This window comes from Anopheles moucheti, chromosome 2, assembly GCF_943734755.1.
Source record: "Anopheles moucheti chromosome 2, idAnoMoucSN_F20_07, whole genome shotgun sequence".
Taxonomy (NCBI): domain Eukaryota; kingdom Metazoa; phylum Arthropoda; class Insecta; order Diptera; family Culicidae; genus Anopheles; species Anopheles moucheti.
The window spans coordinates 915,533-938,370 of NC_069140.1; the positions used below are offsets into that span (position 1 = coordinate 915,533).

General features: G+C 41.5%; 4 protein-coding genes across 6 annotated transcripts in view; 2 read left to right on the forward strand and 2 right to left on the reverse strand.

The window, feature by feature from the left end:
* Positions 1–9,445, forward strand: part of LOC128309917 (inositol-trisphosphate 3-kinase B-like) — a 27,958-nt gene extending 18,513 nt beyond the window's left edge. For 2 of the 3 annotated variants that reach the window (XM_053046423.1, XM_053046422.1), the window contains exons 2-7: positions 6,845–7,021; positions 7,107–7,179; positions 7,527–7,657; positions 7,734–7,874; positions 8,355–8,465; positions 8,534–9,445. In XM_053046423.1, coding sequence (XP_052902383.1) covers positions 6,845–7,021; positions 7,107–7,179; positions 7,527–7,657; positions 7,734–7,874; positions 8,355–8,465; positions 8,534–9,088 — 1,188 coding nt within the window. In that variant the 3' untranslated portion in view covers positions 9,089–9,445. Of the gene's footprint in view, positions 1–44; positions 533–3,954; positions 4,877–6,844; positions 7,022–7,106; positions 7,180–7,526; positions 7,658–7,733; positions 7,875–8,354; positions 8,466–8,533 lie in introns of those variants that run through there. The other variant, XM_053046420.1, reaches the window with a different exon arrangement.
* Positions 9,446–10,322: 877 nt separating this feature from the next.
* Positions 10,323–13,107, reverse strand: LOC128310404 (cytochrome P450 4c21-like). Its single transcript, XM_053047034.1, has 5 exons — positions 12,936–13,107; positions 12,004–12,201; positions 11,751–11,936; positions 11,069–11,686; positions 10,323–11,002 (listed from the first exon to the last, which is right to left on the reverse strand). The coding sequence occupies exons 1-5, from the start codon at positions 13,105–13,107 to the stop codon at positions 10,647–10,649; spliced, it is 1,530 nt and encodes a 509-aa protein (XP_052902994.1). The 3' UTR covers positions 10,323–10,646.
* Positions 13,108–15,267: 2,160 nt separating this feature from the next.
* Positions 15,268–17,035, forward strand: LOC128298742 (probable cytochrome P450 313b1). Its single transcript, XM_053034515.1, has 4 exons — positions 15,268–15,817; positions 15,892–15,961; positions 16,038–16,603; positions 16,686–17,035. The coding sequence occupies exons 1-4, from the start codon at positions 15,268–15,270 to the stop codon at positions 17,033–17,035; spliced, it is 1,536 nt and encodes a 511-aa protein (XP_052890475.1).
* Positions 17,036–21,042: 4,007 nt separating this feature from the next.
* Positions 21,043–22,838, reverse strand: LOC128298290 (glycine N-methyltransferase). The gene is made up of 4 exons (XM_053034034.1): positions 22,825–22,838; positions 21,901–22,256; positions 21,576–21,832; positions 21,043–21,519 (listed from the first exon to the last, which is right to left on the reverse strand). Exons 2-4 carry the CDS (start codon positions 22,238–22,240, stop codon positions 21,250–21,252), a joined length of 867 nt encoding a protein of 288 aa, XP_052889994.1. The 5' UTR covers positions 22,241–22,256; positions 22,825–22,838; the 3' UTR covers positions 21,043–21,249.

Here is a 22,838-nt window from a genome sequence, read left to right on the forward strand (position 1 = left end):
TGTGCTTTGGCATCCCCCGCGCGGCATTGGCCCGTGTAGACCGCGTTCCGCTGCCGTCGCGATCGACGGCCTCAACAGTGTTTGTGCTGTGTGGCCTGAAACCGAATCTAATGCTACACCAGTGAAGCTTTGTATGCACGTCACTCGATCGGCGATTGGAGAACGAACGGTTTGAACGGAACCCCCTCGTGTGCCTCGTGTCACTGTGGACACAACCGTGGTAGTTTTCGCGTATATCGATCCAATCGAACATTCGCTTCCATTCGTGGTGAGATCTCGATCGTCCAGAGGGATCCCGCTGCTGTTGTGCGTAGGCCGTGGGACAACGTTTTTAGGGGTGACAGAAGAAAAACTTTCACTTTTGCCACTCGAAAAAAGGGTTTAAATTTTGGACGACAGCCACGCTACCGGTTTGTTAGTTTTGTGTGAGCTGCTTGTGCGAGTGGGCAGTAGTGAAATGGACATTCCTGTATTTCGCGACAGTGACGATCTTCGCGCGTGCATGAGCTAAACCCCGGAGCAGTCGTTCAGTGTACGTAGCGGTGCGAACATCAGCGAACATCAATGAAATGTGTTGTTGTGCTGCGTTTTAGATGCAATTTCTCGTACACCTACGAAACCAGGCAAAAGTCGTGTAGTAAACATAGCCGCAGCGAATGGCGCTGGGCACTGATTGCTACACAGACACCATGCGAAACTCATCTCTTTCTCCCTCGCTGACTCTGCCACAGCGGCTTGACTAAATATTTGATCTCGAGATTAGGGCGGGACTGGCGCGAAACAATACACGAGGCTGGATCGCGCCTCGTTCGGTATGCTGTTGCGCACCGGTAGTTCTCTCCGTTGCAAAAATCTACATCGCAATAGACAAGGTGCGGTGCTACAAAGCTGGGAATGCCGTGCAAAGATTTACGAGCTTCCAGCACCGGGCGGACATTGGAACTTCCCTTGTTTCTGCGGTTTCCGAGACGCCGTCTGTCGACCGAGTTTTTCGGTACGTGCCCTCTCGGTGCCACGGGTAGAAAGATTATCTTTCTCGCGTAGAAGGGGAAAAAGATGTGAGAAAAAGAAGCTGATTTTAATACAACGAAAAATCCCACACAGTTGGCGCCATGGCTTCGTTGCTGGACTGTTTAAACTACGCTCGCATTATCAGCGGCGGTGGCATTTGCATGGTGTTGAAATGAGGTTACGGTTTTGGAAAACATTCTGCCCCATACACCTGATTGAATGATAAGCACAGCTCAGTCTACGTGCTCTAGAACAGAGCATTCTATCAACTGTTGAAGGTTTTGTTTGTGAAATGTTCATTTCGTATCAACACAATGTACAAATTAAGTGAGTTGTATGCAAAACATAATTAAATCGATTCTGCTCTTCCGCTTTTAATTAATGATGGAGACATTCGAACACTCGCATCACAGCCTACAACATCCACTTTCGGTGCGAATGAACTTCCCAATGTCATCCCACTGATCATCCACGTATTTTCAAAAAGAATATATTTTCCAAGTTGTGAAAATGCGTAGTAGTACATATAAAAGATGCCCAAACGCCATACCATCCCGTCCGTCGACAGATTGTGTCGACACTGGGCGAATCTCAGACACAACAACACCTACGGGTTAACCTTTTTACCGATGAAGAGAAGTGCCTACTCTTGAGCCACGGTTGAATCATCCACGTTCTGTCTGGCCAGTTCTAAAGTTTGGTGCGTTGGAAGTAAGATCATTCCGGTCCTATTCAAACGTCGCTCATCTTTCGAAAGCCTGCATATTCTGCAAATTCATCCCATCACACACTGATCAGTAAGTTGACGATGACTAATATTAATCGTGTTGATTGTTAGAGATGTTCCAGTTGGTTTTTAGACATAGTTCCATTAAAATTTTGGTAAATAAAAATAAGCCAACCATACTGCACTCATTTGACGATTGGACGTCATATTCTGTTGGTATACAACTCAAACTAAAGAGGGGCGTCAATGTGCTTGGTAGCGGATAAAGAAAAGAAACCCGATGAAGACGACGTCACCAATTAGCAATTTTCACACTCTATCGTCAATAACCAGTTTTGTTAGGGGGTTGACTAATAAAATACCATTCTGAAACATTGGAACACAGAATGGTTTGCCAGTTTGCCATGTTGTTTTACGCTTCACTGAACGCGTTCTTCGTTTCGGAAGTGAAAAGCTTGCGTCAAAGGGTGTTTTAAAATTCAAAATATATCAATCGTTCTTAGTATGTGACGCAAAGGAAATTGTTGCTAGCGTCGGATATAAATCACATGCGTAATTGATCAAGAGAGCAATATGGTTTATGCCGTGGTCTTTTATTTTGAGAAACACTTCAGATTTATTCATGAACAGTCATTCTAAAGCAGGAACTAAAATCAAGGGTCAACTTGCGTCGTGTTGATACTTGCAATAGTTACAGTGCATGCAACAGTCCGCTCCTGAACTGGTTGTCATCTCTAATGGTCGCTAATGGCGTCCCCGATGTGTTCTTATCACCATCAAGTTCAGATCCTCGCCTAGACTAGGCACACGAAACCAAACATCAACCGACGCGACGACGGTAGGTTTTAGTGCATGGTCGATTGGGAAATATAAATTTATTGCCCCAACCATCCCACTTGTCCCAACGGTTACACAATAGTACGATGCTCTAAATGGAGGGCCGGTGATGGAGGCAGATTGAGCACATGCTGCCAAACCGTGCGATGCAACTGCAGTGGAATGGTATTGCGATATGGTGCAGGAGTTGCAACCTGTTCTTTCTCAGCAAACCTGGCCACATTCATTCAAACACGCGCTAAAATGTGTGTCTTTCGCGTGATGGCGTGACTTCAATGATGATCGTGAAAAATGTCATCAAGATTGTGAAAGCAAGAAGAGATGTCCATTTGGCTAGAATCATCCACACGCTAGGTGTAGATCATGTTCAGGCGTCTGTCGAAAGGAGTCAATTAGTTGATTCGCCCTTTCCATCCAGTCGTAATCATGCGATGAGTTAAACATCTTAACAACAAAAACGTCAGAGGCCCTTTCACTTCACTGTTAACTTCGCGGCTGGACACTTTCAATGAAAGTTACAAACAAAAACTTCCGAATATGAACTTTAGACGGAATGTTTCGTCATCTACCAATGTCAACATAATGTCATAACATTGATTTTGAAGTGCCACTCTAATAATCGTTTGTGAGGCTATTCCAGTGAGTTACAATAATGCAAACTTTATTACTGTATGCCCTCGGTGTTCAGCACTGATTACCCAAGGAATTGAACTCGTCAAAACTCGACGAATAGTCGCGACAGGTTGAGGGAGGCACCCATTATTCAGTAGCCAGCGCCAGAGCGTTTTATTTGCAAGTAAACACGTCCATAAGCATCCGGCATCAAAGTAACCGGTTCGGGGCAGCCGACTTCCAAATATGTTCCCATAAGTACCGCAATAAATTTCCCTTGCTTTCGACCGGTCGGACATTTCGGTCGAAAAAGGGAATTAGGGTACGCAATGAAACGGCAGCCAGTTTCCGTGCAAGCAAGGAAATGTTGATGAAGAGCGTTCATACGCTCCGGTACGAACCGAGATCCTCGGCGAGGTCCTGCAATTGGTCATTACCGTTAAGGAAACTTGTCGCCGATTGATGATGGTTGACGTGCCTCCACGAAGACAAATTAACTTCAGAAGCAGGTTGGAGTTGGGTTTGGCAAGATTGAATTCGCTTTTATCCTTTCAAGAGTTAATGTATGGGAAACTGATGGGAAGTTAAAGAAAGGAATAGGGAGGATGTGAAGTAAACAGAAGAAAGAGAAGAGAGAGAGAGAGAGAGAGAGAGAGAGAGGGAGGGGGGAGAGAGAGAGAGAGAGTTTTCAATGGTTGCTCCTCATTTTGCCCGATGTTTCGCAAGGCAACTCTTTTATCAGATGTCATTTTACGTAACGTTTACAGTGCCCTCTAGAGCAACACCAGAATTCGTGGCACCGTCAACTCTACACACCCTACAAACGCATAGAAATTCGACACCGAGGATTAAGAAACGATGCCTATCTGCACGCTACCTACGGTGACCATTTACGAGGACTTTGATAAGCTTAGTGCTAAGGAAGTGTACTTCACGGAGTCGGGCGATAAGGTGACGGTCAAGCTGTTGCACTTTCCTAACCTCAGCCCGGAAGAGCAGGACCATTTGAAGACCATGTCGGACAGCGGTGACGAGCATGGTGCGGGCAATGGGGGATCCGCCGGTGCAGGATCGTCCAGCGAGACGGTACCGCGCAGTCGGAAGAAATCCTTCACCCGCAAACTTTCGAACGATGCCCGCAAATTTTCGGCACTTACCAGTCGCAAGAATTCGAAGGACGCTGATCTGACCGCACAGAACATTGCCCCAAACCTAGCGCCTAATCAACATATGGGCGGACAGCATCATCATCATCATCATCACTATCATCATCACCATCATCAATATCAGCAGCAACAGCAGCCGAAAGCACATCAGAACAGCGGTACATACCACCAACATTATCAGCAGTCGCTTCAGCAGCGGCATCGAACGCAGAGTTCGTCGCATTCGCAACACCACTATCAGAATCAGCTACCAATACTGCAGCATCCGGCGGCAGATGCCGGAATTGGCGGCCGGTCAGAGCATGTGGGTGGTGGTGGCAGTGGCTCGTTGCGTTCCCGGATGGGTGCGAACCGGTCACCCTCACCGCGCCAGTCCGCCAGTCTCTGTCCGGGGTACGAGCAGTACCAGATGTCCCTGCTGGAGGTACCGATGCCACGTGATTATGGCGATGCATCGAGTGATGATCTGAGCTCCGAATGGGACTCGGACGTTCCGGACGTTCGACATGAATCTGGAGCGAAGGTAAGCCGAGATTCTCGCTCGTTGAGATTCGCAAAATTACAGCGCTGAGTGCGCTGCGCACTATATCGTTCAAATGCAGCTGATGTCCATTGTGCAATACCATTCGAGGGATCCACGTCCAGGGTGAATTGTTTCCAAGAGTTTGTCATTACTTGCGAAAATTATTTACGTACGATGTCGGCATGAAAAGCGGAAACTTCTCTCGCATACCAAGCTGATTTCGTCAGACTTGTGACGTAAACTTCAATTCCGACGACTGGGCAGTCTAGCTGGAAATGAGAATCACTTTCCATCTCGAAGGCATATGCATTGATCGTAAAGCTATTAATGACTGAAATGGTTGTACTACTCACAGCGATGTTTATTTTGTCTGCCAATATTAAACTCTGTGCAGTGATAAGCATCCAACACAAAACTTCTTGTTGTGTGGAAATAGCAGTACTAGCTTCATTCCAGCGACGACCGAAGGCACAGTACAGTGCAGGATGATTGTGATGAATGCTTAAAGTCGACCGTCATAGATGTCATAGAGCCACTTAACTATTCTGACCCGTATAGAATAGTGTCAATGATTCATCATCAGTAAAACGAGGACATGGCATCGTTCAAACAGAATTCCGCTTTAGAAGCTGGATGCAAAACGTCATTAACGTATCTCTTTCAGCTAGCGTTAGCACATCCGATGGAAGATGCAGATACGTCGCATGATAGATAGAAGTCATGATATCTGTTCGGATGCAGGTCACGAGCTAAGGTTTGTGTTTCGTTAAGGAATAGTGAATAAAGCACAGATTCGTCAAACTGAAGGCAACACGTGTTGCGGTTGTAATGAAGAAAGATGAAACGCCGGGTATCTAATAGGTACAAACAACGTATATAATACACTGCAAAATGATGCATACTTATCGCATCGCTACTTATGGTTTGCTCAACGAACCCAAAACTCATGTTAGCTTAAAATTAAATCAATAGCTTTAGACGCACAACTTTGGACAAAGGCTAACGAGCTTAGTTTGCGTGGGGTGCAAAAAATCCCATCGGTTTCCAAATGGTCTATCGAATGACTGCGATGACAATAATAATTGACATGCCATTTGCTACGCACGACAACCCCCTCTCGCATTTGCGGACGCTAAACGAACCATACAAAAGGCTCGGCCATCGGCGTCATTGGTGAAGAAATGTGATAGCTTAGAGTGGTATTTTACGTAACAACGATGCTTACGCATATTGTGCCCTCGCGGTGCTGGGTAAGAAATTGGCGCGACAGCTAACTGTTAATAAAAATATCACACAATTGATATGGGGTAAAACATGTGAGTGAATGAACATGATTTAATTTAGGTTTAATTTCACACGATGAATTGTAATTGTAGCGTAGATTGTTGATGTATGATGAAACATTTGGCGAAACAGTGTCGAAATCAAAGGGAAAATTGTATTTTCTATATCGATCGTATACAATACAATAATCATAGCATGACTTCATGACCTCAACATTGGATAGAAATGGTAATCACAAAATCGTATGTGACTGTCGGAAATTTGAACCAGCGGTAGAAGAATCCAAAGGGTTTAGAGTTTCGGGAAACAAACCAGTTCTATATGCCAGTAATCAAATATGATCTATTCCATACTGTTCAGCGAACTGTAACGAATTCTGATCGATGCGGTTTTGAAGGCGACAATTTTCCAGAAGCGTAAAAGCGGTCCCATATTATTTACAGCACTGCTGCAGTAAAGGGACATAACTTGCGGTTTACTGATAGATATTACGATTGTTTTCAGGTTTGCATTTAGCTTGTGTTCTGTTGTGTATACCGGAGAGGGTCAATGTGTCGCCAACCCTTTTATATTTCAAACGATATTTAATTATTACATAAACCCTCTGTAGGTTTGTGGGTGATTTGAGGTATGAGTTATTAATTTGACACCTGTGTTTTTTTTATTTTTTCTTCTGATTGACAGCCTTCTGGATGGCGTAAGTTACGTAACATCGTGCAATGGACACCGTTCTTCCAGACGTACAAAAAGCAACGTTACCCGTGGGTGCAGTTAGCCGGACATCAAGGAAACTTCAAAGCCGGACCAGACCAAGGAACGGTACTCAAGAAGCTATGTCCCAAAGAGGAAAAATGTTTTAAGGTAAGTGAAGCGAAATTTCTCTCCAACATTTGATTAAATTTTAATAATCTCAAATTGTTTCCCGCTTCCTTCTACTGTTTCATAGGTCCTGATGAAGGATGTCTTGAGACCTTACGTTCCCGAGTATAAGGGACAAGTAAACAGTGAAGATGGTGAATGTATCCTTTTGAAACCTGAAATACTGAATCTAACTTCTCTATGTTGTTTCTCCAGAAACGAAAAATGATTACAGCAAAGATATAAAGATTATGAAGGAGTTCTATTTAGGAATTGTATTGTTTAATTGATTTCATAAACGATCATCATTGGACTCAGTTGATAACGTTTTGATATAATTGGTGCTACTTTTGAGATTTGTTTTCTATTTTGAAATCTATTATATAAAACATTGCATTATGAAATCAATATTTTCTATCTATTTTAAACATTTTTGGCAAAGAATTTACACAGTTTAGCGTTAATGATCATGTAAATTTCCTTCACGTTCAAGTTTTATGATATTCAGCAACGTATATACAGCTACAGGATTTACTCAGTGACTTCTACCAGCCGTGTGTCATGGACTGTAAAATAGGCGTCAGAACCTACCTGGAAGAGGAACTGTCGAAAGCCAAAGAGAAGCCGAAACTTCGAAAAGTAGGTCTCGTATGATTGCCGTTACACATCGAACGTCCGAATAGTTCACTTTAATGATTCTCTTCTTTATTTGCAGGATATGTATGAGAAAATGATACAAATTGATCAAAATGCCCCCACCGATGAGGAGCACCGTGCTAAAGGTGTCACAAAGCCACGCTACATGGTGTGGAGGGAAACCATTTCCAGTACGTCTACACTCGGATTTCGAATAGAGGTACGCTAGACTTACTCATCAATCAAACCATTGAACAGCGGTTAGGTACAACCGTCGTACAGAACCAGGATGTGAACAGTTTTGTTTGATTCTCAGCGATAGAGTAAAGCAGCTTAGAGCTAGGTGATCATATCGATTGGGGGTTTTGTGTAGGAACGTCTATTCCAGACGTAGTTTGGTATGGAAAGTAAATTATTACTGTTTGTGTAGTTGTTTAAAAGGCATGTTCGAAAGAGCTGTATGAAAACAATGCACATTTTCAATTTGGCATAACACGCTTAGCCATATTTCGAGTCGAGAATTTAGTAGAGTAAAGCTTTTATCATACAGTTGCAAATTTTATGTGGAACAATTAAGCTTAATAGACCGAAAGACATACTTCTAGCAGTGATTGTTTTATTTCAACCAATTTTTGTTTATATTTCATGTTGCCGAACGTTTGTGATCCAACCGCACCTGACTAATATTTCTTTATTATAGGGTATTAAAAAAAGTGATGGAACGAGCTCGAAAGATTTCAAAACGACAAAATCACGAGATCAGATCTGTGAAGCATTCCGTGAATTCGCCGACGGGTTTCCTCATGCAATGGTAAGCGTTTCATACACTACAATACCGAGCTGAATGGTGTAATTTGAACGATCTTTTGTAATATGCAGCCGAAATACATCCAGCGATTAAAGGCCATACGAGCGACGCTGGAATATTCGGAGTTCTTCAAAAGCCACGAAGTGATAGGCAGCTCATTGCTGTTCGTCCACGATCGGCACAAGGCAAGCGTCTGGTTGATTGATTTTGCCAAAACGGTCGCACTACCGGAGAGCGTGGCAATTACGCATGACAGCAAGTGGAAGGTGGGCAACCACGAGGATGGATACCTGATCGGGATCAACAACCTAATAGACATCTTCAGCGAGGTGCACGATCGTCAGACAGTGCAATCGCTCACGGAGCGAATACCAAGGCTTTCGTTGCCCGACGACAGCAACGGTATCGATGAGGACTTGCAACGTCACGACGAATGCAATCTGAACGAAGAGATCTCACCTACCACTTTGCCCGCCGTTTCCAGCCGATGTGGCGATAAAATCAACTGCGTCAATAACAACAACAATTACGACTGCAAACCAGATGATCAACATCAGCAGTCGGTGGGTGGCGACCCTTCGGACAGTACGGGTTTGTGTGACTATGTTGGATCCAATTCGGGCTGATATGGGCAGCCGACAAACGGGCGTATGCTGTCAAACAAGGACTGAAACTCTCAGCAAAGTGTCTTAGCGAAAACTGTGAAACATTTGATGACTATTCCAGCCAAGGCAGTTCTAGCTGGCAGACTAGCAATATAAGGAATGGATGATACATCGATGTCGAATTATTGTCTAAGACACGTAGCTTCATGCGTTGAATGAGCTCAACGCTATCCATTGTTTAACCTAGCGAGTGAGAATCGGTTGTTTAATTTATAAAATACTACGATCAAACACAATTAGCATTAGGATAGAATTATAGCGTTATTTACATTAGCTAAAGTTGGCACATTTTAATACATATCTATGATGAAAACTATTCTGAAACTGCTATGTTGTTACTATTGTTTGTTTACTATATCACGTTCACGTGGGTAAAACGCGCATTGGATCTGGTAGGTTTAATAATGATAATAAGTTAATAAGATATATGTTAAAATAACATATCTTGATAAACGGCACGATCCGGTGGTGTATTGGTAGCGGCCCCGGTCTTCACATGACAGGACCGAGGAAAAATTCCAACCGAACCAAACCTCCGTACCAAGCCTGAGAATTCGGCTACGTGTTAAAAATAAGTCGATGCGGCATGTCCGTTCTAGCGAAACCAAAAAACGTATCTTGATAAAAAATCTAAAGCTTTAAGAGCTTACACAACAAATCAATCATATTCGCGATTTTCGACATTCTTCATGACACATTTGGAACAGTTTATTTACTTACCTCTAGGAAATTGTATTTGTAAAAGAAAGTATTGATTATGGCAATTCCCGTAATAACTATCCTTTTCAACGTTGTTTCAAAAATGTTCAAGGCGATTTCCATCCAAATTTGGGTAATGCGGCGCTGAACGTGATAACTCCAACTGTACAAATCGCTCGGGATAGACAAACTGGATGTACAAACAATAGTGTATGATGTGAGGGGATTTCGATTAACTAGTATCATTTGTGTGATGGTATCTTCTTAAGTGCTAGGGATGCGTATTTTTTTGTTTCACTATCATCCTCCTTGATTATCTTATTCGTTTGCATGTTTTCATAAGTTGGACTTGCTATATTCGAATTATTATAAAACCCTTTATCATCATAGAAACATATAAAAACACAACATAATCAAGATAAGTAATATTTGAAATTTAATTCATCTGTAAAATCATTATTCACTTAGAATATTTTGAACGAATATATAACAGAAGTTCAATAAGTAATTTGCACCAATTATAACATTCAATTTAACTTTAATATATCTTTCGTCAGTAAGAAAAATACCTTTTTAAAGTTTGAGCGAAATTTATCTCATTTCGGAATAATTTTATATTCGCTTAGGATCCAAATCCGTCTTAGTAACTAGCTTTTAAGTCAACTTCAGTATTGAGAACTACTACAAGGCTTCACAGATAAGTAATTCATATACTTACCCTCTATTGGATTGACTCAGCCTGACTTATTCAATATAATTTAGTAGAGTCTTGTAAATGTGGGCTTCGAGCAGTTTGTAGTACAGGTTTCACTCATTTCAATTAAACCGGACTGCAACTGCGATCCTCTATCGATACGAGACACCCATTCGTGATTCTTAAGATGATTGCAAACTTTATGTTTAGATCCTCCATCTTGAGTGAAGTTTTAAAGCGATAGTTCCGCACGAGATGAGCGATAAGAATCTTCATCGAGAGCCACGCGTATCGGATACCGATACAGTTCCGCGGTCCACCACTAAACGGAAGATAAGCATACGGGTGCCGTTCAGCCACCTTTTCGGGTAGGAAGTGATCAGGGTTGAATTTATTAGCCTCGGGACCCCAGATTGAAGGATCCCGATGTATTTGGTAGATTCCCAGTGCTACACAGCAACCGGCAGGAATAGTGTGTTTATCTGAAATGTGAAATGTTAGACATTAGAGCAACATATGTGGATGTAATATGGTTTTTAATCGCTCACCATCCAATTTTACGTCCGCGACACATTTTCTCCCTATTAAAGGACCAACGGGAAACAGACGCATCGTTTCCTTACACACCATCTCCGTGTAGACTAGGTTGTTCGCGTCTTCCATCGTCACCGGTTTCGTTTTGTCCGGACACACACCCATCACCTCCTGATAGACCATTTCCTGTACTTCCGGATACATGGCAAGCATGAGTAATAGGTTCGACATGGTGGTAGCAGTCGTATCATGTCCAGCCACGATCATGGTATCCACATGATCTTTGACGTGATCATCAGTTAAGGAAGGATTTTGATCCGCTAAATCAAAAAGAGTTTCTGCAAAATTAAGCGCCGGTTTGCCTTCGTAGGCTGCTTCCTTGCTCAATGTGGCCTTAACGTGCTTTGATTTTTCTTTCAGCTCTTTCATCAGATCAAGAGACATGTTTTTTATAACGTTCACACAGTTGGTTTCAAGTTCGTAATCCTTTGTGAGACGATAGATGCTTTCTGGGTAGCGTTCGACGTGGAGAATACGCTTGAATACTAGCGAGAAAAATGTGTCCAAGCAGTGCAAATACTCATCGGCTCCATCATGACCTTGAGTGTTGAGGTCTTTACCGAAAGCTGTACCTACATTATAATAAAGGCGTAAGAATCAATCAAGAATCAATTTTTATGGCAACTTTGAACGTACCAAATATGGAATCAATTGTACATTTGGCGATGTACAAGTGCAGATCGATTTCACCATTTCCAACGAATTTGCGCAGGTTTTCCACCATGATGAAGTCTTTGTCATTGAATGTATCGACAAAGCTAGACAACATCGTAGGACTGAACGAGCGGTTAAGTAACTTTCTTTCATTTTTCCAAGCATGATCTGAAGAAAGAAAAATTATGTGATGCTTTTGTAAGTATTTGAGTCAAAGTACTGTTATTTGTTTTACCTGGAGCAGCGAATAGTCCATTGACAATCCGGAAAAAGTTATACTGATCCATCTTGTTCAACATGTGTGGAGAATTCATGACCGTTTGAAAATAATCGGGATTGTCCTTGATACCGACGATTAGTTGCGGTCCCATCCACATACCAATGGGAGATTTATATCTGGGAGCGTATCGGTCTAGTACTTGTAGAATGTCTTCTGCAATATTCGAAAGAAAAGAAAAACATGCTTTATTCGGGTCTTCTGTAAAATCAATGAATCACAACTATCGAAATGATTATGGTGTGAAAACTTAGTGAAGAAACAATATAGTGTTATATTAGTTTTTGATTTTTTAACCTTTTTCACAAAATCAATGAACATAATGAATATCAGTAGCTTTTTTGTTTGTTAGACTAGTCCTTGGAATAGTTGATGCAAAAATTTTAGTTTATTGTTGATTGTTACAACATTCTTACAGAAATCACCTTCACAAATTAAAAAAAAACACAACATGAGTACTGGGATGGATCATAACCATGTTTTTAATTATAATTTATATAGACTTTGCCTTCCCTCCTTTTTTCGCTCTTATAATCAATTCACACACTAATCAATCTATTATTATTTTTTCGTTATTTGATGGCGAGGTCTATCAGTTGATCGTATGTTGTAAATGAAGTAATGTATAGCTATAAGTTATTTGGTGTTTAATGAAGTATTCGTAAATGTAATCTTAGTTTTTCCTCGCACTGTTGCAACAATTATGCAACTGGTTGAACATCCTTAAACTTTGATCAATACAATTTGTTATGATTGTACACGTTAACCACAAGTATAACTTCTTTAATATGCCACAGATTTCACAAACAAGCACACAAACCCATACAATATTTGGTAACATGATAACATTATAGTTGGTATTATTATAGCTGATGGTATAAAACACGCACCTCCACTTCTTTTACCAAAGATAAGATACACATGACCAACCAATGGCAAACACGGCGGCCCATCCATGGTTGCCGCTGCGGCGTACAGTTTCCGACGCTTCCACCGCACGCACACCAAAGTGGCCAATGCCAATGCCGCCATAACGTATAAAAGCACCAACTGCAGTGCCATATTTATGCTGGCAGTGAACCCAAAACAACCATGTACACGATCACTTCTGGTCACACCGTCTCGTGAACACACAAATTACGCTCTTAATTTGTGTCTAACACCGCCGACTACACCGATCACAACGCACGCACGCCTACCGAGGCTCACAAAGAACTGAACCGCGTGGACGGCGACGAACCTCAATTTATAGAAGCCTGAAATGGAAGGAAGCTCTCACTCCGATTCGAAGCGAAATCACAGCGAATAAGTGTGTGGTTTCGCGACTGCGTCAGCTGATGCATTTCAATGTGATAGCATCCAAGGGGCACAGAATCGTACACTTTTACTGGATGTCTAGGCTACCGTGCGACAATGGTTTGAGTGTTGCCTAACCCCTGTAATAACTTAGGAAACAAACGTAAAATTCTATTCTCTGTTTCGTAGTAGATCGTTAGTAGATCGAATAGGTAAGCTGTGTGCTGATAGGCAAACATTGGTGGATAATTATTGAGGAATCACTCCAGCAATAAAATGCGTTTATGTACACAATGGAAGAAATTCTTTACAGATGAACAATTTCTAGAACAAATCGGTTCAAAAAGGAACAGAGCGGAAAGTTTTCAAACTTTGTGTGAGTGAAATTTTAAAGTTCTATAACGATCAAATATTCTGATCTAGACATTTGTACAAAGTAGTAGATCGGCTTGAATTTTATCTTGTATGTTCTAACTTATAATACAATTACTAATATTATGCACTAAAAATGTGTGCTGAATGCAAATGTAAGCAAAGGACCAAGGTCAATGATTTAGCTTTACTGCAGTGCGCAGTAATCAAACAAAATATTCAATCTTACGAAGTGCATACAACGTTCATCCTTCGATTTATAAGTAAGTTTTTATAGTTAATTACATTTGTCGAACAACATGAACTTCTCACACCTTCTCTGCTGGCAAGGGAATTGACCGAAGTATTGCAAATAAACCATAAATCAAGAAAGCAATGTTAAGTTTTACAGCGTGTAGATGCGGGCAAGATGCGATGTTAATTGCTTGATAGTTTTTGAATAGCTTGTGGTTTTTATGGTGGCTAGAATGTAATGAAATGTTTTACGAGTAGCACCATATTGTGATCTACAGTTGAAGTGAAGTTAGCATGAGCAGAGTTTGTGATACGCCTAGCATAAATTAATATTTACTTTATTTTGAAGTTCAAACATTTGTCATTCGTCAAACATCAAGCATTTGTGCAAGCATAACGAAAAAATATACTACTTGCTAGTTATGAAAATTCACGTTCTTACGTTTATGATAAATTCCCTTCTTTAATCCAATTCTAATGATTGTTTTCGGCCACAAAACATGTGGCTAGCAATTTAGCCACAAAACATGTGTTGAAGCGATAAATCACATGCTTAACTAACAGTTACAGTTTTGAGTGGATGCTTAAGCAGAAGCACGTGCAATTGTACATGCGTAGAATGTGCAATTTAAATAGTTAGTTTATGCATCGTGTTTTCAAACACCTGCCATAAACTGAGTATATGCTAGCTTGCGGCACAAAAACTGTCATTTCATCGTTCAATGACCGGGTGTGGCCGAATGGAAATGAAAGCAGATAGTAAACGGTCCTATTACAAATTTCTTTTACCGTGTAGACAGCTATCGAAATCATCAACATGCTGTCATCGTTAATTATGTTGTAATGTTCATTGAGTATTTTCATCGTCTAATACGCATTGGCATCAGAAAAAATCAGTTGAGTTAACATCAAACCTTCCATAACAATTATATTTCCGTTACTGTAACAAGTAGCATAAAGATACATTCCTCGGCTTGTCGGCCGTATTACAACATATCGCACCTGGATGGTGTTAATTGCATCGATCGGCGTGGGGCTTCAGCCTGTCCAATAAGAACGCATGAATTGACAAAATACTAAGGCCATCGAATGGAAACTGCATCATCACCAACGGCATCGTACTGAGAGCTACCCGAAGGGATAACTAAACCACCAACTAGAAATGTAATGAGAGGATGACTTCCGGGAACTTTATGAATCGTAAAACTGCATCGTTGTATAAAAGCCGCTATAAATTGGGTGTCACTGTTTAGTATGACGTCGAGTGTGGTGTGTGGTTGTAATTTCCTTTCGTTTCGTTTAGTTTGATCCCTGTCGAATATGTTCGCGTCCGTGGCTGTTGTGATAACGTTAGGTTTATCGGTTTTATATTGGATTGTGTGGCGTTTAAAAAATTGGAAACACTACAAACTATCAAGTGATTTAACCGGTCCGCGTGATTACCCCCTGATCGGGAGCGCACATCTTTTCTTAGGAAAAAGTAATGAGGAGCAGTTTCGATGTATATTGGACATTACTAAAACATACCAATCCCCATGTCGTGTTTGGCTCGGCCCAAAGCTGTTCGTTTTCATTGACAATGCGGACGATCTTCAGACAGTGCTCAATTCGCCCCATTGTCTCGAGAAGGCAGATGTGTATCGGTTTTTCCAGTGTGAAACGGGACTGTTTTCTGCTCCTGCTAGCATTTGGCGTGTGCACCGAAAGCATCTTAGTCCCTGCTTTAATGCAAAAATATTGGCTAGCTTCGTGTCGGTCTTCAATGCGAAGAGTGCCATCTTAGTGGATCACCTTGCGTTGCGGATGAACGAAAAGAAGCTGTTCAACGTGTACGAGTACATTTCCAAATGCACTTTGGATATGGTTTGTGGTAAGAGTAGTTCTGTGAATGATTAAATTCAATTAAAAAATGTGCTACTTCTGTAACAAGACATCTTTACACAGCTACAACACTAGGCACCAACATGAATCTACAGAATGAGAAAGGAGATGAGTACATTGGGGCTATTGAAAGGTAGATTATAGGATATAGGTTGAGTTCTATTGTATTCAACGGAACACATATCTTTCTCTTTGAATAAATTGTCAAGAGCATCGGAATTGTTAAACCATCGTTTGTACAAGGTGTGGCTTCATCCAGAGTGGGTCTATCGTCTAACGTCCTACTACAAAATTCAACAGGAATGCTATGCCACTGCATATAAAATGTCCCGTGCAGTGCTTGCCTTGAAAGGCGACGAGTTGGAAGAAATAAAAGATCGTACGGGCATAAAGAATTCTGCACCGGAAGTAAAACAAACCACAGACGATTATCGCAAGCCCCAAATATACATCGATCAGCTGTTCAGACTCGCGAAGGAAACGGGCGTGTTTGATGAGCGTGCGATCAGAGATGAAATCGATACGATCATACTGGGAGGAAACGAAACGTCCGCACTGACACTGTCACACGTTGTCCTGATGTTGGCCATTCACCAAGACGTGCAGCAAAGGGTGTATGACGAAATTGTTTCCACGCTAGGTGCTACCGTCGGTGAAGTGGAAAACGATCAGCTTTCTCGTCTAACGTACATGGAAATGGTGCTGAAAGAAACAATGCGTCTGTTTCCCGTCGGTCCAATCATCGCCCGGCAATGCACGGAAGACACGAAAATTTGTAATACTTTAAACGAGTAGAACAACGCTCTTGAATGAAAGGTTTGTAAGATTTTCCCTTTTTGTTTCCATCGCCCGTACAGCTAAGACAACTATCCCGAGTGGAGTGACGGTAGTGCTAGGGATCTTCAACGTGCAGCGCAGTGAAACGCACTGGGGATCGACGGCAAACACATTCGATCCGGACAACTTCCTACCAGAGCGCAACGCTCACCGACATCCGTACTGTTTTCTTCCGTTCAGTGCAGGGCCGCGCAACTGTATCGGGTACAAGTATGGTTTAATGTCGATGAAGGTAATGCTGTGCCATTTGCTTACGGCGTACAGGTTTTCGACGAACCTCACGATGGAACAGTTGATATTGAAGCTAGACATTACGCTCAAGATAGCCAATAAGCACCTTGTTAGTATCGTTCGGCGGAGGCAAACTTAATAGCAGAAGCTTATTTCATCATAATTCAACACTTTTTAAGGCGTAATTGATGATTTTATTGAAATAAAAAACCACTTTCGCAAAGGTTTTACTGATAATGTTTGAAATAATATTTTAAATAAGCTTCCAATGTTTCGGTTCACTTAGAATTACAGATGCAGTCTATTCTTTAACATTTCTTTAGAACTTTATGAACCAAATATTCTTCATTCTACAGAACAAATGAGTTTTTCTCGTTTCAACATTGTTGACTGTTAGATGCTGAAAAATAAATTGTTAGCCACACGCAAAACGCTGCAAGACAAACAGTGATGAAAGCGTGCTGCCCCGCGTTTCAACGTTGCTCTTCAATGCGATCCGCTTAGCTGTGTGAAAATAATAATTGCCATCGAGTGCAAGGTTGACATGGTCGTACAAGTTCGGCGGCGATGATAGCTACTGTAAGGATAGGAACCTTACACACGACCTGTGGTCCAATCATTCATCTGATCTGAAACTGGCTAGATCGTTGGGAAACACCTGTAGTACACCGCGGCGAGCTACTATATTTTGATTTTTCTAACACGTGTCACAGCATCGAACACTTACGATGAGCGATCGATAAGCGAATGGATTTTAGGTTGGTTGGGCGGCACGGGTGGGACTTTCTTCAGAACGTGCAGTTCTGGTGTGATAAGCAGGTAAGGCATAATACCGTCTCTCAAGAGCAGACTGTCTAGTTAAACCGAAGTTTATAAATGGATAAACATGGAGGTGAACAAGGGTGTTTTAAATATTTTAAATAAATCATGTCCAGAATTATACTTAGAAATTGATAATTGATATCAAATAACTAATCGCACTGATCTTGGTTTTCGCATCTGGATCACACTGATGATTGGGTCTGAATTATTTGGTTTTAAACGATGTGGGGCTAAACTCAGGTGAGTTCGAGTCGCAAAAACACGTGGAGAACGCTGTGAGAATGTTTATTTACGTAAAACGTTTGTTCTGGCAGGCAGGCAACTTGTCTAGCATGTAGCAACATGACCAACACATCAATGAAACATAGTGTAAAATGCCTTCGTGTTTGATTTTTTACACACCCGCGCCGCACTCGGTTTGCCAATTGTGATTTTGAAGCGCACATTCCGCGTGAAGCTATTAAGACAAATATTCTTCCCGTGTTTAGATTATTGCTGTAATTACATCACAATAGCTGCGAAGCTTTTTAATTGTTTGTGGACGTCCGATTGAAAGTATTGAAGTGTTGTATGCTATTGTTTGCTACTCGGTGTATGTGAGTGTTATAATGAGTGAGGTAAAAGTGAATTTCAACGCGGAAATGTAGAACTGCTTAGAAAAGTTAGATAATGATTTTGCGTACGGTGCGCCATCACAACTAGTTGTACCTTGTTGCAGGATGGTTGGCGTGTGCCTGGCGCACAGCAGAACAGAACGCATCAGAACAGCTTAAGAAGATACGATCATGTTTCTCACGTTTAAGCGACAAAGGCACGTTATCGGCGAAATCTGTTGCCTAGTAGCGCTTTCTAACGGTAAAGGTAGTGAAAATAGTAAAAAAAAACTAATGCTTGCTCGGTAGCTATTACACTTATTAGCCCTATCGTCCTCGTCATCGTCTTATTTGATGAGACCTGCGAATATGATGAATTTATCAGTAGCTTTGCTGCCACTATCGCCATTACATTCGAACACGGTGAGACAGCTTTGAAGGGTCAAGCGTGCACATTCAGTGAATTTATCATAGCGCATCGCGAAACACGCGGAAGTCCCGCGACTGTTCATCCACCCGTCAATGAGCAGAGAAACGTGACGAAAAAATCCCAACGCACATAACACATCGGTGAAACGTGTAGTCTTGTACCACAACTATCCATTTTGTGTTCACACCAGGGTTTCTGGTAACCGCTCATTACCTAGAAGCGTTGCAAGTCGTAACGTGGATCGTTGCCTGAGCGCGTGCTCTCATGTGGTGAGAAGTGCAGTTTCGTCGTGTGCTTGTGGGGTAAATTTATTATTTATTTCTTTCAATGTAACGACTGGTAGAATTTGGTGAACAGCTTGCTGGACATTAATTTGCCGTATTGTCTGTTTGTTTTGCATCCTTGTAATGGCGTGAAAGGACTGGAACATGTAATATATAGACGGAAAAACCATTATCATGCACATGTTAACATCATCGGTTGGTCCGATGTGAGCTTTAATGTTGTTGATTCCTGTAGATATTTGGAGAATATTTAATGTAGAGCTTTTTAAAATATCTAACACCCAGTTACATTAAAATAACTAGTTCCTCTTAAGAGCTCTTAATGGGACATGCCATAGGATAGGAATATATAAGCAAGACTGGTGAAGGTAGCAGCACGCCAAGGCCGCGAAGCGACTGTAGCATAGAATAAGCAAGTAAGCAAGTAACTCTTGGTCATGGGCATTTGATCACAGTTTTATTATTTTTCTGTGATCTTTACGTTGATAAGTAACAATTGAACACAACTTAACTCGTTTTCAATCATTACTTGGATTGTGTAAGTAATTGTGAACGCTTGTGAACGGAGAGATTTTGTAGAATTTCTAAACATAACTTACACTAAAACTATGAAATACTTAACCCTCTATCATAGCTAGCCATTTGTAGATGATCCTTAGCAAGAAGGCGGTGTTGTGTTGCTTTAATGCCATAGTATCGTACGAGATGAGCAATCGTGTTCTTCGTCGACATCCACGCGTAACATAACATCCAGACGTAACGTTTCCTTGCGTATCATTTCAGTAATCACTAGATTGTTTGACTCCTCCATCGTCATCGGCTTTGTTCTATCCGGACCTATTCAGAACTTCCTTGTTGACCATTTCTCGTGCCTTCCGATGCACAGCATGTATGAAGAGCATGTTTGAGATGGTACTGGCAGTTGTATCGTGTTCAGCCATGATCAAAGTATCTATCTGATCTTTTATATGATTTTCATTCAAAGAACGTTTATGTTTGTTTTTGTGCTAAGCACCTGCTTGCTTTCGCTTGCTGCGTTTGGAATTGTCTATTACTTCCTTCTTCGGATCAAGTGACATGTTTAGAGTTATGATCACTCACTTCGTTTCAACTTTGGAAACAATTGTTAGACGATAAATGTCTCTACGTAACGTTCGACGTGAAGATCTCGTTTGAACACCAGTGAGAAATATGTGTCTAGACAACGTAGGTACTCATCAGTTCAGTCATGGCCCTAGTTGTTGAGAATTTTGCCATCAGCATTACCCAGCATTACTCAAAGATTCTTGAAAATATGTTTTTATACCGCTCAAACTCGAGCACCTTACATTAATTGTACATTTGGTGATGTACATTAGTATATTAAATTCACAACTACCAACTAGTGTGCGAATGTTTTCTACCAAAATGAAATCTTTCTCATCGTCTCATTGTACTGACAAAACTGGACATCATCGAACAGAACTATCGGTTGTGTAATTTTCTTTCATTTTTCCAGATCTGTTCTGTATTGTAAATAGTTATGATTAATCATTAATGGTGAATCTTTGCATACTTACTTTATGCGTTTAAAAGACCATTGCCCATACGGTGTTTGTGACCTGTTGTTTTCGATCCATTTTGTTTAGCAGATGTGGCAGACGAGCTTAATATACTTACGAAATTTATGAGATACTTACTGAAGTTCAGATATTGATGTATTACCAACACTTTATAGAAATGAGTTAACTTGAACAAAATAGTAATAACTCTTCTTCTTTTTCCCTCGAATGATATCCTTGTTTTAGTAAAGGAATGTAAGTAGCTAATCTAGAAAAATGTCGAATTGTTAGAACATGTAGCATTACGCGCAAAAATGTCTGAAAATGCACAATAGCATTGAGCTAAATTCAGCATAACTTTTGAATGCAATCCACTCAGCCCTACTGAAACTAATAATTGCTATCGAGCGCAAGGCAAACGAGTGCTCCCACATGTTCGGTACGTTGACGTCGTATGTGTCAACAGTAGCTGGGGTAGGAACGACGGATTACTGTTGGAAAAACCACTCCTCAACAGTGAGTTACTTTATTATTATTTTTTTGTTTTTACCAATCGTCACGCTATGGGGAATGATTGCGTTGAGCTCCATGCAGTGTGGTCCGTGTGGTGTTTCCTTACTCGTTTTCCGACTTGTAAATCACTTTGAGTACAATTTGTCGTCTTGCGACGTAGCGCTGCGTACTTAGGGTGAAGCTTTCTGCACAACGTGAATATAAAATGCCGGATTGGATACTCCGGTCAGTGGCTTAAAGTCACCATAGATTTCGTGCAGCTTGTTGCCACGGAAGATAGTCTGAAGAATTTCTTCAAACACGCGCAGTTTGTGTGGGTAGTACGATAATCGGAACTCGCTGACATCGCTACCCGTGCTGATCTGATAGTCCAGCGTAACGAGCGTCGGCTTTGAGGCTACGTACAGTACTGACGTTTTGATGTCGGTCGTGTGGCTGCTCTGTAAGGTAAAGGGAATGTTAGTGTCGAGCAGTAAGAGCACGCTTCGAATCGTACATTGTAGTAGATGCACTTGGCGGGCGTTGCACCGGTGTCCATGATATTGTCGTAGTTGCGGTGATCGATCAATAGCAAACCACCGGGCTTAACGCATTTTTCAAAGTTACGAATGGCTTGAATCTGTTCGCGCTGATCTCCAAAGTTATCCAGCAGATGAGCGAAAGAATTTCCCAGGCACATAACGGCATCGAAACCTCCGTTAAGCAAATGCTTTATATCATCGTACAGCGTGAGCCAGTTTGCCTCCTCAATAACTGCAAGGAAATTAGAGGACAAACGTGGAAAATAATCGTAGCGCTCGTATTTAAAAACAAATTCTCACCCCATTTATCAAAGCTAAGTTCCTTGCGGCGATTCCAACGTTCCTTTAGCGCATACTTCAGCATCTTGTCGGAAGCATCAATGGAGACAACTTCAAATCCTTCTTCCAGCAGCATGATCGAATCCACACCCGTTCCACAAGCAACGTCCAATATGCGTCGTACACCATTCTGACGCAGTTTTTCAACGAGGAAATTGCGATAATTTTCGGTGCGGGACTTTTTGTCTCCGATGAAAATTTCCCACACTTTGGCTGCCTTACCATCGGCATACTGATCGCGGACACCTTCGGCAGAGATACCGTCCGATCGGGACTGGAAAACGGTGTCGGCTTGAGACATTGTAAGCTGTTAGTCTCTATGTGAGATATAAATAATGAAATAGATTGGACAATTACATCATATTAGTGACAAAGCACTTTGATTAAAAGTTAAGTGTAGCAAGAAAAGATTTGTTATATGCAATAAAACCTGTTTTTTGACTATTTCGAAATATTGTTATTCTGATGCACAAACATGATACGCTTTATAGGCTAACTTATCACTAGAATACTGTTTATTTGTACCAACTCCCTCAGGGACAAGGATTGCATAAGCGAAAACATCACATCATGTCCATTTGCGGTTTGCTTCATCGAAACTTGTTCTCACGATTCCTTAGCGCACGTACGCTGGTCATTCGCACGCTCCAATCGTTCGCACCGGAAATAACCGCGCCTACGGCACACGGAGCACCGTGTTGAGCGAAGTGGTTTAGACATAATTATGTAACCCTCGCGGTCACGGTCAAGGAAATCCCATGCAAAGGTTCTTTTCAAAACTACGCTATGCCATAATTTTCTCGCTAGTATGTTGGACGTTTATAGCTTCTCCACGATACTTATCACTTGCCGTTTTCATAAAACAAAAATTTCAGTTCATATTACCGTTTGTAAATTTA

Bases quoted from the DNA above. Each gene is read 5' to 3' on its own strand.
- LOC128298742 (XM_053034515.1), top strand. From the start codon at position 15,268: ATGTTCGCGTCCGTGGCTGTTGTGATAACGTTAGGTTTATCGGTTTTA. The intron at 15,962-16,037 runs GTAGATTATAGG...TAAATTGTCAAG, and splicing joins TACATTGGGGCTATTGAAAG to AGCATCGGAATTGTTAAACC. The intron at 16,604-16,685 runs GTAATACTTTAA...TCGCCCGTACAG, and splicing joins CACGGAAGACACGAAAATTT to CTAAGACAACTATCCCGAGT.
- LOC128298290 (XM_053034034.1), bottom strand. From the start codon at position 22,240: ATGTCTCAAGCCGACACCGTTTTCCAGTCCCGATCGGACGGTATCTCT. The intron at 21,833-21,900 runs GTGAGAATTTGT...ATTTCCTTGCAG, and splicing joins ACTTAGCTTTGATAAATGGG to TTATTGAGGAGGCAAACTGG. The intron at 21,520-21,575 runs GTACGATTCGAA...TTTACCTTACAG, and splicing joins CCAAGTGCATCTACTACAAT to AGCAGCCACACGACCGACAT.
- LOC128310404 (XM_053047034.1), bottom strand. From the start codon at position 13,107: ATGGCACTGCAGTTGGTGCTTTTATACGTTATGGCGGCATTGGCATTG. The intron at 12,202-12,935 runs GTGCGTGTTTTA...CGAATATTGCAG, and splicing joins CTTTGGTAAAAGAAGTGGAG to AAGACATTCTACAAGTACTA. The intron at 11,687-11,750 runs GTACGTTCAAAG...ATTATAATGTAG, and splicing joins TACAATTGATTCCATATTTG to GTACAGCTTTCGGTAAAGAC.